General features: G+C 37.1%; 1 protein-coding gene across 2 annotated transcripts in view; it reads right to left on the minus strand.

Annotated features, from left to right (window-relative positions):
• SLC25A16 (solute carrier family 25 member 16) overlaps nucleotides 1-20,440 on the minus strand; it is a 53,903-nt gene that overhangs the window by 7,624 nt on the left and 25,839 nt on the right. For both annotated transcript variants that reach the window (XM_025917706.2, XM_086679878.1), the window contains exons 5-7: nucleotides 6,392-6,513; nucleotides 5,968-6,034; nucleotides 1,198-1,360 (exon numbers count right to left, since the gene is read on the minus strand). In XM_025917706.2, coding sequence (XP_025773491.1) covers nucleotides 1,198-1,360; nucleotides 5,968-6,034; nucleotides 6,392-6,513 — 352 coding nt within the window. The remainder of the gene's footprint in view (nucleotides 1-1,197; nucleotides 1,361-5,967; nucleotides 6,035-6,391; nucleotides 6,514-20,440) is intronic.

The following is a 20,440-nucleotide window of genomic DNA, read 5'->3' on the forward strand; positions in this document are numbered from 1 at the left end:
ACAGCCAGATTGCCAAAAGTAAACCACCACCTTTTTTCTTTACCTTCAACCTCGTATGATCTGCTTCCACACACAAGTATACGGAATCTGCTTTCACACAAGTAATCCTTGACTGTAAAATCCAATGAACACCTTACTTTTCAGTACTTATATTACTTTGATTTTTCTTTTCCATTGGATACTCTTTTTCGTCTTTGTGACAATACTACATCCTGTTTTTCAGGATACTCCTCAGTCACAGAAAGCTTTTCTTCTTCTTCCTGAAAAATTCCTGCTTCTTAGTGTTCCAGCCTCTTTTTATCTCATCTACACAATCTCTCTTGGACTAGGGAAATCCTTTGAAGCTACTTTTTCAATTACAATACAGCAATCCCTTTATCTATATTCAGCAAATGTCCCAAAACCTACTACATTGTCTGACACAAAGGAGGTCTTCAAGATTTAATGCAAGAGAAGTGACTGGGTCGCTCAGTCAGTTGGGTATCTGACTTCGGCTCAGGTCATGATCTCAGGGTTCATGAGTTCGAACTGCATCAGGCTCTCTGCTGACAGCCCAGAGCCCACTTTGGATCTTCTGTCATTTTCTCTCTCTGCCCCTCCCCCACTCGTTCCCTCTCTCTCTCTCTCTCTCTCTCTCTCTCTCCCTCTCTCTCTCTCTTCTCTCTCTCTCTCACAAAAATAAATAAACATTAAATATATATATATATACATGAGAGGGAGCAGGGATGGGCTAAATGGGTAAGGGGCATTAAAAAATCTACTCCTGAAATCATTGCTTCACTATATGCTAACTAATTTGGATGTAAATTTTATTTTTTATTTTTTTTCAATGTTTTTATTTATTTTTGGGACAGAGAGAGACAGAGCATGAACGGGGGAGGGGCAGAGAGAGAGGGAGACACAGAATCAGAAACAGGCTCCAGGCTCTGAGCCATCAGCCCAGAGCCCGACGCGGGGCTCGAACTCACAGACCGCGAGATCGTGACCTGGCTGAAGTCGGACGCTTAACCGACTGCGCCACCCAGGCGCCCCTGGATGTAAATTTTAAAAAATAAAAAATAAAGTTAAAAAAGAAAAAGATCTGCAAAGTGGTAAATATATATATATATATATATAATAAAAAATAAAATGAATAATGCTGAAAATCAAGATTGAAAAACTGCAATTTGATTGGATTAAGTTAATGAAGAAACTTACGATATTGTTTGTGCTATTGCTCCAGCAACACCACCACAAAGTAAGTTTATGTGGGTTTTCAAAACTAAGACATTAGGATTGTCTGATGAAGGTCTGCCAAGAAGGGTAGGGGCATGGGAAAGCCCAACACTCTTTAAGGTACCAAAAGTAAAAAATGAAACACCTGAAAAGCAAAACATAAATTCACCATGATGCTTAAGATTACATGAACCATGAAAAGATACCATTCTTTATAAAAACCAATTAACTCAAAGAACAAACTATACATTTCCTGATTTCTGAAAGAAAAAGGCTTAATTAATGTTTATAAGTAACCTAAAGATAACAAGATACCTATAACAATTATCGCTATGGTTTTCATACACTTATACTTCAATTTACTGAATAAAGGCAGTAGTTGGGTATAAATGCCAACTTATATATTAATAGGATTAAGTAGTTTTCCAAGGTTTCACATCAGTGAAAGTTAAATTCATGATTAATAATTACAAGTAAATACTACAACTTAAATTCACAATAACAATGATGGTGATAAGATACAAACCAAACATTCAGAAGTGACAAAAAATTGTTATTTTAACTCAGTGCCTAATTTTGTCCCCAAGGAAGAGTGGTAACCATGAGATAAATGTTCATATTGAATCACAAAACACATGAAATCTAGTAAATATTAAATTATCAATAATATGCACTTAGTGCTTGCTGAACATTTATGATTGCATAATAGACCCATTAAAGTCTTACATTAACAAAATCAAGAATAGAATTCAAGCAATCCTATCAACTAAGCATTATTCAAGATACCTTGATATCTACTAAATTTTAAAATATATTTAAAATATACTTGATGCTTAATAAGAAATAAGCACTAACAAAAATTTAGTCTAGGAAAATACCTCAATATGCATTTATTCCTTATACAAAATTCTTATAACTTTATAGTATTTTGAAATGACAGTATACAATTTTAGAATATTCATACACTTTTATATATTCATACACTAAAGACTGAATCTAAAATCTGAAAAAGTTCACAATGGTGAAATTCGTAGCAAATTAAATGTAAATTAAAAAAATTAGAAATACCTAAATAATGTGGAATAGTATTCAGTGAAAATATGACACAACTAATAAAATGATGTTTGTGAAGAGTACAGATATATGTGAAAAGTGTTTGGGAAATGGGGAAAAATTAAGAAACAAAATTATATATATACTATAACTAGGTTAAAATATATTTTAAAAACAAAAAACTTAGAAAGAGAGGAAAATAAGACCAAAAAATTAAAGAGTTCTTCTTCCAGCATAATGGCAATCTAGGTATTCTGAATGACTTTGTCATTGCTACAGGTCTTGCAAAAAGAATGAGAAAGTCTCCAAGAACCCCAGCACCACCACCTTCTAAAAACAGAAGCTGGAGCTCATTTGGGAGTTGTGGGCCCATGAAAGAAGTGAAGTGACTTTTCATATTGATGCCAATAGCAGCAAAGCTATTGAGATGCATCTTGCTATTGGGTCTACAGAAGATGGAATCACTGGGTCTGAAACTCAGAGATTCAGATCAAGTAATGGGTTCATAATTAAAAACCACCAACATAGGAGGAGGCAAATAAATTTATACATTTATAATAGAGCAGGTAAGAGTTAGGCAAAATAAGTGAACAAGGAAGAAATATTTTAAAACATAAAAAAGAAAAGCCTCTAGTGGAAATCAAATAGCAAGGTACAGAAACAAGTACAAATGTATCAATAATCACAATAACTATCAGGTGAACTAATTGGCAACTAAAGATTTTACAGACCAGATTTTTAACAATATCCAGTTATATAATGATTTCAAAAGAAATACCTAAAACATAAAGATATGAGAAAGTAAAAAATAAAAGGATGAAAAAAGATATACTAGGCAAATATTAACTTGGATCTGTCCAAAAGCTAATTATGAGTTAAGGGGAGGGGGCAGGGATTTGAACAATGATAATATACTAGATGATATTAAGAAACTTTTTTATGGGCACCTGGGTGACTCAGTTGGTTAAGTGTCCAACTCTTGGTTTTGGCTCAGGTCATGATCTCACGGTCCATGAGCTTGAGCCCCACATCGGGGCTCTGTGCTGACAAGCAGAGCCTGCTTGGGATTCTCTCTCTCCCTCTCTCTCTCTCTCTCTGCCCCTCCACTCATGCTCTCTCTCTCAAAGTAAATAAATAAACTTAAAAAATATGTTTAAAGTTCATAATAGTGTGTGGTTATGCTTTTTAAAAAAGCATAGAGAGGCACCTGGGTGGCTCAATTGGTTAGGTGTCCCACTTTGGCTCAGGTCATGATCTCACAGTTAGTGGATTCGAGCACCACATCCGGCTCTGTGCTGACAGCCTGGAGCCTGCTTCAGATTGTTTCTCCCTCTCTCTCTCTGCCCCTTCCCCACTCGTGCTCTGTCTCTCTCTCAAAAATAAATAAAACATTTAAAAAATAAAATAAAAAAATTAAAAAGCATAGAGAGCTGAATACTGAGATACTGTGGAGTTACTTTAAAACAATTTGGAATGAGGGGCGCCTGGGTGGCTCAGTCGGTTAACCGTCCAACTTCAACTCAGGTCACGATCTCGCGGTCCGTGAGTTCGAGCTCCCGTCGGGCTCTGGGCTGATGGCTCAGAGCCTGGAGCCTGGTTCAGATTCTGTGTCTCCCTCTCTCTCTCTGCCTCTCCCCCGTTCATGCTCTGTCTCTCTCTGTCTCAAAAATAAATAAATGTTAAAAAAAAAAATTAAAAAAAAAAACAAAACAATTTGGAATGGGAGTGGAGGGAGTATTTAAGGGTACAGATGAAACAAGATTGGTCCTGAGTTGATAACTTTTGAAGATAGGTCATAGGTGCATGGTGGCTCATTATACTATTGTCTACTTTTGTATACATTTCAAAATTTCCAAATTTTAAGAAAAAACAATTAATAAAATAATAAACTCATGGGATGCAGCTGAAGCATGATGGCGGGGCGGGGGGTGGGTAGGAAGCCCACATTAGGAATAAAAAAACCCAAAGGTTGAAAATGAAACAGGTAAGCATCCAACTGAAGAATAAACATGACGAAAAAGGAGATAATTAAGAAATGAACAAGAATCAATGAAAGGTAAAATAAAGGTAGACTAGAGAAAAACACAAGCCAAAATTGATTCTTTGCAAAATCAAATAACTGATCAAAAAAAAAAAAAAAAGTGAAAAAAGGAGCATGGCAATAGAGTAGATGTCAAAATGATATGAAGAAATAAGGGAAATCTTTTGCTAAAAAATTGAAAATTAATCCAAAAAGGTCAAATTCAAAATGGTAAAGAAAGGCATGAATTACCAAAAATGGTTCACAAAAGATAAAAAATCTGAATGGTCCTACAACCATTTAAGAAGTTAAACCAGTATTTAAAAAATCACCCACAAAGAAAACTTTCAAGAAACAGATAATTCTAATCATCTTATAGAGATGGAAGATGAGGAAATACTCTACAACTCATTTACGAGACTTATATAACCTTGATACCCAAACCACACTTCTCTCTTTTTTTTTAATGTTTATTTTTGAGCGAGAGAGAAACAACGTGCCAGCAGGGGAGGGGCAGAGAAAGGGAGACACAGAATTCGAAGCAGGCTCCAGGTTCCCAGCTGTCAGCACTTAGGCCAAAGCTGGAACTCATGAACGGGGAGATCATGATCTGAGCCGAAGTCAGATGCTTAACCAACTGAGCCACCCAGGTGCCCCTAGATGTATAACTTCTAAAGACAATTAGCAAACTTAATCCAACAGGATATAAAAAGGTCATTATGTCATAGCCAATTTGACTTGATCTTAGAACATCTATTAATATCATTTATCATAATAACATATTAAAGGAGAAAGCTATATGATTACCTCCATAAATGCAGGCGAGGGTGTCTGATAAAATTCAACACCAAATCAGATAAAAATTCTTAGCAAAACTTCCTTAACATCATAAATGAACATTAAACTAAATGAAGAAGTATTACAAACAGTCCCTTTAAAATAATTAATGAGCCAAAATGCCTACTATCATCACTTCTATTCACTGCTGCACTGTAGGTCCTTAGCATAGTACAGTAAGTGAAGATAAACATAAATAAATAAGGAAATAAGGATTAGAATGTAAATAAGAAAAAGACACCATGTGGACAGGATACGATTGCCCACATAGGAAACCCAAAACATCTGCAAGTAACACAGTGGCTGGCTATGATACCAACAAGTAGGATAATGGCTAGCTATAAAATCATAAAATTAAATCAAGTAATAAACTAAAAATGTAATTTTCTAAAAGACACAACACAGCTTACATGGTATCTATAAATATATCTAACAAAAATGTCCCGGAACTGTATAAAATTTCATTCAAAATCCCAACAAGTGTTTTTGTGCAACTTCAAAATGGATTTTAAAATGTGCAGGAAACAGAATATCTATAGTTCCTACATTCCTGGAAAAAAAAAAAGCATAAGGTAAATGGACTTGTCCTACCAAATATAAAGAGTGCATAAAACTGCACTTTATTCTTATTTTTAGAAGTAGCACTGTAAAAAAAAAAAAAAGGCAGTAGCACTGTAGATCACTGGGGAAAGGAGGGACTATGGTGCTGAGTCAAATGCTTATCCTTAGGGAGGAAAGAAATAATTCCTGAAGGAATTGGGGCTTAAATACAAAATGCTACAATTTAAAAATCATTCTTAGAAAAAAATGAAAGATCAAGATTCTGCCAAATTTGAAAATACCTGCATACGGAGCCATTCCTAATATAGTGGGCATCAGGCCTCTGTAAAATCCAAGGAAACCACCTTCCTTTTGAATGAAGAAAAAGTAGAAGTGAGATTACATTGTGTTCATTATGATAAACATCAAAAAGCAAAAGCATACATTACAATGAAAAAATTATTCTGGGACCCAACCTGAAACACAAATGTGTCACAATCATTATTAACATCAATAACTATAAATAAAATAGCTTATAACTTTCAAAATATTTTTCTAAATATATAAGGACACATTATAAGGGCACCTGGCTGGCTCAGTCAGTAGACCTTGTGACTCTTGGTCTTAGAGTCATGAGTTCAAGCCCCATGTTGGGCATAAAACTCACATTATTTAAAAAAAAAAAAAAAAGACACAATATAAACAAGAAAAGTAAATGTGAAATACCTTTGCATAAATTGTTTTGAATGCATGAATAATTCCTGTATAAGTGTGTTCCCCTTTCACCTGGAATGCTAGGCGTACTCTAACCATGTCAAGTGGGTAAGTACAGATAACTGCTGTCATACCTGAAAAAAAAAGGAGAAACTTAAAAATGTAATAGAATGCTCTCAAAATATGCTTATGATGAAAACCCAATGCAATCGAAAGTGATATTACTTATAGAATTAAATCATAATATTATCAGTTGAAAAACAACCTTGCAAGCAAAGGGTCAGTTTGTAAACTCTTTCGAAATTCTTCCCACTGTGAAGTTATATTATTAACACCAAAACAGTGCAGTGTAGGTGTATGATGAGTATTTTTTTTAAATTCTATTTCTTGTCTACTTCCAGGAAAGATACCAGAAAGGAAAAACTATCTCCTAGCACTAGGCAAGATATTTGACTTTTTATGTATTATCTCTAATCCTAAAATGAAGAGATGTTTACCTATCAAAGGAAGTTTTTTAAGTTTATTTTTTATTTATTTTGAAAGAGAGAGATATACAAGTACTTTGGATTATAAGCATGTTTCCAGAAGGAATTATGCTTACAAACCAAGGTTTTACTCTGTGTGTGTGTGTGTGTGTGTGTGTGTGTGTGTGTGTGTGTGTATGTGTATTATCGTCTTCTTTATCCATTCATCTATTGATGGACACTTGGGCTGCTCCCCTAAGTTGGCTACTGTAAATAATGCTGTAATAAACGTAGGGGTGCATCGTCCTTTCAAATTAATGTCTTTGTATTGTTAGGGTAAATATGCAATAGTGGAATTACTGGATCATATAATAATTCTATTTTTAATTTTTTCAGGAACCTCCATGAGGCCTGCAACAGTGGCTGCACCAGTTTTCATTCCCATCAACAGTGCATAAGGGTTCCTTTTTCTCCACATCCCTGCCAATATTGTTTTTGTTTGTTTGTTTGTTTGTTTGTTTGTTTTTGAGAGAGAGCAATAGAGAGAGAACGTGTGCACGAGTCAGGGAGGGGCAGAGAGAAAGGGAGATAGAATCCCAAGCAGGCTCTGGCACTGTCAGTGTACAGCCTGATGTGGGGCTTGAATTCAAGAACCCACGAACCATGAGATCATTACCTGCCGAAGTCAAGAGTTGAACTTTTTTTTTTAATGTTTGTTTATTTTTGAGAGAGGAAGAAAGACAAAGCATGAGTGGGGAAGGGGCAGAGAGAGAAGGAGACATAGAATCCGAAGCAGGCTCCAGACTCTGCACTGAGAGCAGAGAGCCTGATGCAGGGCTCGAACTCACGAACCATGATCATGACCTGAGCCCAAGTCAGATGCTTAACCGACTGAGCCACCCAGGCGCCCCAAGAGTTGAACTCTTAACCAGTGACTGAGCCACCCAGGTGCCGCTCTTGAGTTTTTTATTTTAGCCATTCTGACAAATGTGAGGTGATATCTCATTGTGGTTTTGATTAGCATTTCCCTGATGATGAATGATGTTGAGCATCTTTTCATGTGTCCATTGGCCATCTGTATGTCTTCTTCCAAGAAATGTCTGTTCATGTCTTCTGTCCAATTTTTAATTAGATTATTTGGTGTGTTTTTTGTGTTGAGTTGTATCGGTTCTTTATGTATTTTGGATACTAACCCTTTATTGGATATATCATTTGCAAATATCTTCTCCCATTCAGTAGGTTGTCTTAGTTTTGTTGATAGTTTCCTTTACTGTGCAGAAGCTTTTTATTTTATTGTTTATTGTTTTTAATTTTATTTTTAAGTGATCTCCACACCCAACATGGAGCTCAAACTCACAATCCCAAGATCAAGAGTCACAGGCTCTATGGACTGTGCCAGGTAGATGCCCCCAAAAGCTTTTTTTTTTTGATGTACTCTCAATAGTTTTTTTGATTTTGTAAGAATCTTCTATTTTTGTAAAATACCAAAGAAATGTATGTTCAGTGTAGAAAAATTTTTAAAAATAGATAATAAAAATTAAACATATACAGATTCATCCACCAGTAATAACCACCTACATATATAATATCCCAAACCCTTATACATGTGCATTTACACATGTAAACACACGCCCACATATATATTATGATAATAGTATAATTCTGGGATAGCTGGCTGGCTCATTCAGGAGAGCATTTGACTCTTGATCTTCAGGTCATGAGTTTAAGCCCCACTTTGGGTGTAGAGATTACTAAAAAATAAAAAAAGTAAATTTAAAAAATAATTTTAATATGTAATTCTATTTTGTAGCCAATTTTTCTACTGTATGTTATATTATGAACATCTTCCCATGTGAGAAAAACATCACCTGGATGTATCAAAATTTATTAAAACAATCCTCTTAGACATTTAGGTTGTCTAACCTAATTTGATACATGCTCCATTATTTGTTATATAATATTGTAATAGTGAACAAGGTTTTGGTAAATGATTTTATAACTAAATATTTTTGTGCATCCTTATCCTTTCCATTATGGATAAATTCCTAAATTAGAATTATTAGGTCAAAGAGTAAGGCTTTTTTTTTTTTTTCCAAATTCTACTAGTTAACATACGTAAAATTGGTTTCAGGTGTAAAAGAGTAAGGCTTTTAATAGAAAAATTGTCTTCCAGAAAGATTGTTTCAATTTATAATGTCAGTCATTGGAATAAAAGTCCTATTTTCCTGACTTCTCAGAGTATTAGATAATTATTAGACAATCAGAATATTCAATTATTGGATAATTTCCCCAACATTTCATGGACAAAAAGCATTCTGTGTTATTTTGCCTTCTTTCTCATTTGACTTTTTATCTCTTTTTTTTTTCCTTGAGGTTTTATAACTTTATTTGACACTCAGTTGTCAGTTCTCATCCACATTTTTGTTTGGATAGATTTTTTAAAAGTGGTGACAGATTTTTGAAAGTGGTTACCTGCTTGTTACATAGGTAACCAACACCTATAGCTTCTTTGATGAATCTTCATCCTCATTACAGCTTCTGAACAACCTCACTTGAATACAGTGTGAGGGACATTCCTTATTCTTTTGGCACAGACAGTTTTGTTGGGCCTAATGTCAATGTGTACATCTGGAGTTCCCATTTCCTTCAGGGAAAATTTCTGAATCTCTATGAGTACATGAGGCACATGCTTCCTGAAGACTACTCCATGGATGTACTTGTGGATGGTAAGGTGTGTTCTCTGGTCACTACCTTGTAGTCAGCAGAACAGCCTTATTTTCACCATCCCTCTTTGCAGAGCCGTTCTGGGCCCAGGTTGGGAAGGGAGAGTGCAAGGTATTGTCATGACTTCCTTTTCCTACATAGGCTTTTTTTTTTTTTTAAAGATTTTATTTTTAAGTAATCTCTACACCCAACTTGGGGCTCAAGCTTAACAATTCTGAGATCAAGGGTCATACATTCCACCAACTGAGCCAGCCAGGCACGCCCAGGCTTTTAATACTATCTTTTAAATAAGATAAGTTCGGGGCGCCTGGGTGGCGCAGTCGGTTAAGCGTCCGACTTCACCCAGGTCACGATCTCGCGGTCCGTGAGTTCGAGCCCCGCGTTAGGCTCTGGGCTGATGGCTCGGAGCCTGGAGCCTGTTTCCAATTCTGTGTCTCCCTCTCTCTCTGCCCCTCCCCCGTTCATGCTCTGTCTCTATCTGTCCCCCCCAAAAAAATAAATAAAAATACGTAAGTTCATCTTTTTATTAGTCTTAACAAATAAAAATAAAACTTTTATGCCACAACTTTGACTCAGATTAGCCAACAATGTAAAAGTGATTTTATTTAATTTCCATTTTCTTGCCCTAATTTAACTTAAAAATTTTTTTAATGTTTATTTGTTTTTGATAGAACATAAGGGGGGAGGAGAAGAGAGAGAGAGCGAGACACAGAATCTGAAGCAGGCTCCAGGCTCTGAGCTGTTAGCACAGAGCCAGACACAGGGCTCGAACCCACAGACCACAAGATCATGAGCTGAACTGCAGTCGGTTGCCCAACTGACTGAGCCACCCAGGCGTCCCACCCTAATTTAACTTTTTAGTTTCAAATTATTTTTTAGTATCTGTTTAATATTATTTAATAGACCTGACATATCTTACCCCATTTACTTAGCAAATGCTACTGTAATTTTGTATCCATTTTTTATCAGCGCACACCTAAATCTATATTAACTTTCAAAGCTTCCACTGCTCTCTAAAAAAAAATCTACATCAGTTTGCCATCCTTATACAGGAGTTGGAAAAGAGTGTTCTTATGTTATTATCTAGGTAACTTTCATAGCATCTCTATCTAGATGATTAAAACATTACCTGAGCTAAAAACCTACACAGCTAATATACAGGTAATATTTCAATGCAAACACACGCAACCCTTAGTTCTCTCTTGAGAATGACAAAAATTAAATTCCTCTAGACAATGAAGGGAAAGTCAATTTGAATAATATGTGAAGTAATGGAATTTAATTTATAATTTGAGAGAGAGAGAGTATGCAAGCAGGGAGAGGGGCAGAGAGAGAGAATCTTAAGTAAGCTTCATGCTCAGCTCAGAACCCAACAAGAGGCTTGATCCCACAACTCTGGGATCATGACCCAAGCCAAAATCAAGAGAAAGACACTCAACCAACGGAGCCACCCAGGTGCCTCTGGAATTTAATTTAAACACAAGCAGTATTTTGGATCAAGATTAGCCTAATGATGGTCTGAACAGGTTAGACTCATACAAGAAAGGTTGATCTATTTTTTTTTAATTTTTTTTAATGGTTATTTATTTTGAGAGTGAGAGAGCATGAGTGGGGAAGGAGCAGAGAGAGAGGGAGACACAGAATCTGAAGCAGGCTCCAAGCTCTGATCTGTCAGCACAGAGCCCAAGGTGGGGTCTGAACCCACAAACTGTGAGATCATGACCTGAGCCAAAGTCGGACGCTTAACTGACTAAGCCACCCAGGTGCCCCAGGCTGATCTATTTTTTTAAAGTTTATTTATTTATTATTTTTTTAATATGAAATTTATTGTCAAATTGGTTTCCATACAACACCCAATGCTCCTCCCAACAGGTGTCCTCCTCAATGCCCATCACCCACTTTCCCCTCCTTCTCACCCACCCATCAACCCTCAGTTTATTCTCAGTTTTCAAGAATCCCTTATGGTTTGCCTCCTTCCCTCTCTGTAACTTTTTTCCCCCTTCCCCTCCCCCATGGTCTTCTGTTAAGTTTCTCAGGATCCACATAAGAGTGAAAACATGTCTTTCTCTGCATGACTTATTTCACTTAGCATAACACTCTCCAGTTCCGTCCACGTTGCTACATAAAGCCATATTTCATTCTTTCTCATTGCCAAGTAATATTACATCGTGTATATAAACCACAAGTTCTTTATCTATTCATCAGTTGATGGACATTTAGGCTCTTTCCATAATTTGGCTATTGTTGAAAGTGCTGCTATAACCATTGGAGTACAAGTGCCCCCATGCATCAGCACTCCTATATCCCTTGGGTAAATTCCTAGCAGTGCTATTGCTGGGTCATAGGGTGAATCTATTTTTAATTTTTTGAGGAACCTCCACACTGTTTTCCAGAGCGGCTGCACCAGTTTGCATTCCCACCAACAGTGCAGGAGGGTTCTCATTTCTCCACATCCTCTCCAGCACCTATAGTCTCCTGATTTGTTCATTTTAGCCACTCTGACTGGCATGAGGTGATATCTCAGTATGGTTTTGATTTGTATTTCCCTGATGAGGAGTGACGTTGAGCATCGTTTCATGTGCCTGTTGGCCATCTGGATGTCTTCTTTAGAGAAGCGTCTATTCATGTCTTCTGCCCATTTTTTCACTGGATTATTTGTTTTTCGGGTGTGGAGTTTGTTGAGCTCTTTATAGATTTTGGATACTAGCCCTTTGTCCGATACGTCATTTGCAAATGTCTTTTCCCATTCCGTTGGTTGCCTTTTAGTTTTGTTGATTGTTTCCTTTGCTGTGCAGAAGCTTTTTATCTTCATGAGGTCCCAATAGTTCATTTTTTCTTTTAATTCCCTTGCCTTTGGAGATGTGTCAAGTAAGAAATTGCTGCGGCTGAGGTCAAAGAGGTTTTTTCCTGCTTTCTCCTCTAGGGGTTTTGATGGTTTCCAGTCTCACATTCAGGTCCTTTATCCATTTTGAGTTTATTTTTGTGAATGGTGAAAGAAAGTGGTCTAGTCTCATTCATCTGCATGTTGCTGTCCAGTTCTCCCAGCACCATTTGTTAAAGAGACTGTCTTTTTTCCATTGGATATTCTTTCCTGCTTTGTCAAAGATGAGTTGGCCATACGTTTGTGGGTCCAATTCTGGAGTCTCTATTCTATTCTATTGGTCTGTGTGTCTGTTTTTGTGCCAATACCATGCTGTCTTGGTGATTACAGCTTTGTAGTAGAGGCTAAAGTCTGGGATTGTGATGCCTCCCACTTTGGTCTTCTTCAAAATTACTTTGGCTATTCAGGGTCTTTTGTGGTTCCATACAAATTTTAGGATTGCTTGTTTTAGCTTCGAGAAGAATGCTGGTGCAATTTTGATTGGGATTGCATTGAATGTGTAGATTGCTTTGGGTAGTATTAACATTAACAATATTTATTCTTCCAATCCATGAGCACGGAATGTTTTTCCATTTCTTTGTATCTTCTTCAATTTCCTTCATAAGCGTTCTATAGTTTTCAGCATACAGATCTTTTACATCTTTGGTTAGGTTTATTCCCAGGTATTTTATGATTCTTGGTGCAGTTGTGAATGGGATCAGTTTCTTTATTTGTCTTTCTGTTGCTTCATTATTAGTGTATAAGAATGCAACTGATTTCTGTACATTAATTTTGTATCCTGTGACTTTGCTGAATTCATGTATCAGTTCTAGCAGACTTTTGGTGGAATCTATCAGGTTTTCCCTGTATAATATCATGTCATCTGCCAAAAGTGAAAGCTTGACTTCATCTTTGCCAATTTTGATGCTTTTGATTTCCTTTTGTTGTCTGACTGCTGATGCTAGCACTTCCAACACTATGTTAAACAACAGCGGTGAGAGTGGACATCCCTGTCGTGTTCCTGATCTCAGGGGGAAAGCTCTCAGTTTTTCCCCATTGAGGATGATATTAGCTGTGGGCTTTTCATAAATGGCTTTTATGATGTTTAAGTATGTTCCTTCTTTTTTTTTAATTTATTTTTAAACTTTATTTTTTATGTTTTAAAATTTACATCCAAATTAGTTAGTATATAGTGAAGCAATGATTTCAGTAGATTCCTTGATGCCTCTTACCCACTTATCCCATCCCCCTTCCCATAACCCCTCCAGCAACCCTCAATTTGTTTTCCATACTAATGAGTCTCTTTTGTTTTGTCCCCCTCCCTGTTTTTATATATTTTTTTTGTTTTCCTTCCCTTATGTTCATCTGTTTTGTCTCCTAAAGTCCTCATATGAGTGAAGTCATATGATTTTTGTCTTTCTCTGACTAATTTCACTTAGCATAATACCCTCCAGTTCCATCCATGTAGTTGCAAATGGCAAGATTTCATTCTTTTTGATTGCCGAGTAATACTCCATTGCATATAAATATCACATCTTCTTTATCCATTCATCCATTAATGGACATTTGGGCTCTTTCCATTAAGTATGTTCCTTCTATCCCGACTTTCTCGAGGGTTTTTATTAAGAAAGGATGCTTATTTATTTATTTTGAGAGAGAGTTAGAGTGTGCACAAGCAGGGGAGAGGCAGAGCAAAAGGGAAAGTGGGAGAGAGAGGATCCCAAGCAGGCTCCACACTGACAGCTCGGACACAAGGCTCAAACCCATAAACCCTGAGATCGTGACCTGAGCAGAAATCTAGAGACACTTAACAGACCTAGTTACCCAGGTGCCCCAAGAAAGGCTGATTTATGATTACCATATCTGTAGTTTAGCTATAAGTGATATTTTAAACCTTCCTTTCTTTAGTTTGCCCATAGCAATAAAAACTAGCCACTATGTGCCAAGCACACCATACCAGGCTCTCTATAAATACCACCTCTAATCCTCACATGCCAAACACCACCAACAATCCTACCAGGTAGAAGATGGATATTATTATTACTGCTTTGCAAATGAAAAAATTGAGGTTCAAAGTAGTTAAGTAACTTGACAAAATTCATATAGTTTCTGTATCACAGAGTAGGATTTGAAACAAAGTTTTCTGACTCACATCATGACATAGGTTGCTTCTTGTAATTTTGTTTTCTTGTTAAACATTTGCTTAGTAATTTCTATACTTAACTTTTTATTCAGAAATTCCACCAGTCCAGTGATTAGAACTGTCAATTCCCCACTGTAGCAGTTTGATTTGTGAGCTCTTTCTTTATCTGTGCTATTTGTTTCAAGCCATTCATTTTCAAACTATGTAACATATTTATATGTTACCTATCGCTATTCAAGTCAGCCACCTAGGCCTGGCAAGGCAGTGACTTTCCTAAATGGTGTCTTTTAAGCTGCATCTAAATTAATATAGTACAAAGGTGATGTTCCTGAGACAAGGTTTGGCAGTAACATTAAAGTCACAGCAAATACCTTATTATCCAGATATTTATAAAACTATATGTTTTTGCAAGTTGGCTTAATTTTTTTTACAGCTTGTGATAAAGATTTTGCAAGGGAAATTTTTAGAAAATAAAATTAGGAGAGATTCTCTATAAACTAGTTCCATCTTTATTGGTGTATTTCATATTAAGAAGTTTTAACAAAGAAGAGAATCAAAGGGCTGACCATTTTTTTTTTAATTTTTTTCTTTTTTTTTTTTTGAACGTTTATTTATTTTTGGGACAGAGAGAGACAGAGCATGAACAGGGGAGGGGCAGAGAGAGAGGGAGACACAGAATCAGAAACAGGCTCCAGGCTCTGAGCCATCAGCCCAGAGCCTGACGCGGGGCTCGAACCCACAGACCGCGAGATCGTGACCTGGCTGAAGTCGGACGCTTAACCGACTGCGCCACCCAGGCGCCCCAAAGGGCTGACCATTTTAAGGCTTGATTGTGTTGACATAACACAACCTGGCTAAACATCAGATTTTGCTAAGATTTTCCCAATTCGTCAGTATCCATTTTATTTTTACCACTTCTATTAATTTTTACAACTTTTTTTTCCTCTTCCCTAATCGGTATCACTTTGGTCTTGCCTCTCCAATTTGCTCTCTGACTCCATTTATTTCTTCTTTCCCTCTCACAATGTTCCAAATCTTTTAGTTGTCTTCTTACTGGCTTTGGGTGACTTAACATAAAATAACTGTGAATTAACAAAGTGGCAAAATGATGATTTGGTAAAAAAATGAGTATATTCAGAAATCTGTAAAAGGTAAACAGGGCATCAGCCTAAAAGTTGCAAGACTATGAGTCACACAGGAACTGGCATAACCTAATTGTACATAATCATTGGCAAAAAATGATGCCAATGATTATTGGAAGGCTAAACTCATTATCTAGTTTCACAATTTTTTTTTAGCCAGTTTATTTTACCATACTTTTATATGGTATATTTCTTTTAAATTTGAACAATCAATTAAACCTTCCTAAAGAAAAACAAATCTGTTAACAAATGTTAAAAAGAAATAACAGATTTATAGGGCACCTAGGTGGCTGACTTTGGCTCAGGTCATGATCTCCCAATCTGTGGGTTCAAGCCCTGCATTGGGCTCTGTGCTGACAGCTCAGAGCCTGGAGCCTGCTTTGAATTCTGTGTCTCCCTGTCTCTCTGCCCTTCCTCTGTTTGCACTCTCTCTTAAAGATAAATAAACATTAAGAAAAAAAATTTTTAAGGAAATAGCAGATTTAGAAACAAAAAAGAAGGCCCAAAATGGAGCCACTTGTGCTAAGTCCATGTCACCAAACCAGGTCTTAATACTTAACCTAACTGCAGTTTCAACCTTCTCCAGGAATGTGCCCACTATTTCTTTATACCTTTCCCCTTCTGCCTGTAGAAGCCTTCCATTTTGTACACCTCAGAGCTCCTTTCTACTTACTAGATGGGATGATACCCAATGCAAGAATTGTTGAATAAAGCCAACATGATCCTCAAATTTTTTCAGTTGAATTTTGTTACTTAACATAAGGATACAAAAATCACCAAGGTTTGTTGCTGGGTTTTTTTTTTTTTTTTTAATCTTTTTTTTTTTTTTAATTTTTTTTTTCAATGTTTTTATTTATTTTTGGGACAGAGAGAGACAGAGCATGAACGGGGGAGGGGCAGAGAGAGAGGGAGACACAGAATCGGAAACAGGCTCCAGGCTCTGAGCCATCAGCCCAGAGCCCGACACGGGGCTCGAACTCACGGAGCGCGAGATCGTGACCTGGCTGAAGTCGGACGCTTAACCGACTGCGCCACCCAGGCGCCCCTGTTGCTGGTTTTTAATATTCTTAAAAGCAACTTAACGATTTCAATATAATTTTATTTTTTTTTTAATTTTTTTTTCAACGTTTATTTATTTTTGGGACAGAGAGAGACAGAGCATGAACGGGGGAGGAGCAGAGAGAGAGGGAGACACAGAATCGGAAACAGGCTCCAGGCTCCGAGCCATCAGCCCAGAGCCTGATGCGGGGCTCGAACTCACGGACCGCGAGATCGTGACCTGGCTGAAGTCGGACGCTTAACCGACTGCGCCACCCAGGCGCCCCTCAATATAATTTTAAACCCTGAAATATAAGGGGAGGATTCTTAATAATTTTGTACTCTGTAAATCTTGAAAACTCATTTATGACTTTATTTTTTTTTTCAACGTTTATTTATTTATTTTTGGGACAGAGAGAGACAGAGCATGAACGGGGGAGGGGCAGAGAGAGAGGGAGACACAGAATCTGAAACAGGCTCCAGGCTCTGGGCCATCAGCCCAGAGCCTGACGCGGGGCTCGAACTCACGGACCACGAGATCGTGACCTGGCTGAAGTCAGAAGCTTAACCGACTGCGCCACCCAGGCGCCCCACTCATTTATGACTTTAAGTGTTTACTTATTTTTGGAATAAAGAGGAGTAAGAAATATTCCTCTGATAATCATATTTTACCCTTCACTCTAAATATAAAAGTATAAAGCCCTCTCACAGGGCTAGATGTAGATTTCTACAAACCCTAACCGCAGAAAAGATTACTATGTCTTGCATTGTTGAAACTAAAAATACTATTGCACTGTAAAATAAGTTTGAGGACATCTAAGTTCTGATTTTCCTCATGATGACTACATCAGTGCTTTTTAAAAATACCAAATGTCCCTGCTTTGCCGGAGACTTAGGCATGTATATAGTCTACCTGTCAAGTAATCCAGCACTAGATTTTCTTGGCTTGAACTTTTCTCATTTCAGCTAATTTATTTTTATATTATTTATTTCTGACTAATTTTGACTGTTGTGATCAAAATTGATCAAATGGTCAAAAGAACTTATGAGTATGGACCCAAGAGTGAGCCTGCTTGCATTCAAATCAGGTTCTACCACTAACTGGCTGTGTGATCTTGAGCAACTTACTTAACCTGGGTGTCAGCTTCAGAATCTATAAAATGGACATGATAATAAGTCATTACCCAAATCAGGGTTTTATGAAGTTTAAGTGAGTTAATATATGTAAAGGTTTAAAATAATTCTCAACATATAGTAAATATTATATCTAAGTGTTAGCTATTATTACTCTCCCAATATGTTCTTTTTCAAGCCATTCGTTTTTTGACCTTTTCTTTTGTGAACCAAATCATTTGTCTCCTCTTTTGACCCAAATTCCTCCATTCTCAATCTCTTCCTACACTTCAAGACTTCAAATAAAAAGAAAAGAAATCAAAAAAGAACAGTAAAAAGAATAAGAAAAAGAAAAAAGAACATCAGAAGATTACTGAAGAAGAATATGCAACTGAGTGGGAACTTAACTTGACTGCTAGCAATCAGACTGACATATATATCCAAATGGTGACTGGGATTTTCAATTCATAAACCTAGTGTCTCCCGTTCTAGCCTTTTTTCTATACTCACATATCTCTTCCTTACTATTCTAACTAGCCCTGCTTTACAGAGAGGTCAAAAAAGTCCTCCAAGGGCAAATAAGGGAAATCAGAAAATACCTACTTCAAACAGTAGTGTGATAGTTTTCCTATTCCCCCACTTTACAACCACAATCTAATACAGACAGCAGTGTATCTTCACCTACCAGGAAGCAATGAGACTCAATCAAGTTGAGACATGTTTGCAATCTTTGTTTACGTGCAAACTTCTCTTTTTCTCCCTTAATCAAGAAACTGAGGACTTAATGATGAATCCAAACTAAGACTGTTTCTTCCCTAAATGCTAATCTTATTATTATCTCTATAGTCTAGAATCCAGGAATTGTGGTAAACCAAGGACATACTTTAGTCAGCAATTAGATTTTGCTGATTTGCAAAGCTTCAAAGAGCTCAACACTACCTCATAATCACTGTATAAAAAACAAAAATCCTCTGATTGCAAATTCGATTTGTAACCACGATACCAAAGACAGATCCTTGGTCATTAAAACTTTGGAGATCATATTCTGAAAATATGGAAAATATGAATTTTTTATTCTGCTCTAGCAAGAAGCATAAAGAACTTCTTACCAGAGGAAGTAACACTGTACAAGGAGGAGGCAGTAGAAGGAAGATGAAGGAGGACTTCAACTGCCTCCATTTTGACTTCATCTGTACTTTCTAATTGCTTAAGTTTGTCTTTCCAACTTATCTCTTAACTCAGGCAAAAGACCAGCAAGCATCCTTGATGGGAACTGAAACTACCCCCTCAAGCAATGATGACTGCTAGATGCCAACAGGACCCTGTGTGAATGACACCAAGACAATGGTTGACCTGACCTTTACTGTCCACCGACCTTTGTCCCACATTTTCCTTATATAAACCTAGAAGTATTTTCAGCACTTTAGAGACAGTCTTTGAGACATTAGTCTACTGTCTTCCAGGTGATGGCCTCACTGAAACAAATTTCGTTTTATTTCACTACCACTCAGTCTCTGCCTTTGGATTTTGTCAGTAGTGAGTGGCCAAACCTGGTCTGCTTGGGACCCCTAGAGCCAGGTGCTCTTGTACCCCAGTTACAAAGAACAGAAAAGGTATTAGAAATTGGATAATACAGGGGCGCCTGGGTGGCGCAGTCGGTTAAGCGTCCGACTTCACAATCTCGCGGTCCGTGAGTTCGAGCCCCGCGTCGGGCTCTGGGCTGGTGGCTCGGAGCCTGGAGCCTGTTTCCGATTCTGTGTCTCCCTCTCTCTCTGCCCCTCCCCCGTTCATGCTCTGTCTCTCTCTGTCCCAAAAATAAATAAAAAAAAAACGTTGAAAAAAAAAATTTTTTAAAGAAATTGGATAATACAGGGTGGAAGCAAAGGAGCATATCCAAGCCGTCATCAATTAAACTCCTTCCTCTCTAACTTCTCAATGAATATGTAAGTAGATTTTAGTTTTCAGAGATGGCTTCCCTCCTCGCTCATTACCTTCCTTCCCATCTGAGGCTACATGTAGGAGCAGCATCCAGACTTCATGTACACATCCAAAGAGATTAATGTTCAATGAAAAAAACGAATGCATTTGAAATAAACACTTTAGACAAAGGAAGGGCTCCATGCATCATAGATATAAAAGATAAGCTGGAAAGCTAAGGAAATTGGTCTAGAGTAGATATCCAAGAAAGTTCAATTCTACTATATCCTGTCTTTTGGAACCACATCACTACATCAAGCCTGATGATTAAAAAAATATCAACTGTAAAGAACTAATAACCTGTCTACAGTTATGTGCAACCTCTAATTCAAATATGACATTCGGGAGCCACACTTGAAATCATTATTACTCAAAAGAATAACTGTGTGTGACTGGATGCCTTTAGTATAGTAGTTTCATGTGGAAATCAGATGTTTCAATAACTGCATGACATTAAGTCAAAGAGCCAAAGGGCTAGAGAGCAGAGATCTGAATATCATGCCCATCCCACATTCAAATCAGGCCTCAAATCTATTAACTAAAGAAAGTTCTGAAATCAAGAGTTATACTACTAGCTCAGAAGAGTAATTTCTCCAAAAA

This window comes from Puma concolor, chromosome D2 (genome assembly GCF_028749965.1).
Source record: "Puma concolor isolate L17-30 chromosome D2, mPumCon1.1.hap2, whole genome shotgun sequence".
Taxonomy (NCBI): domain Eukaryota; kingdom Metazoa; phylum Chordata; class Mammalia; order Carnivora; family Felidae; genus Puma; species Puma concolor.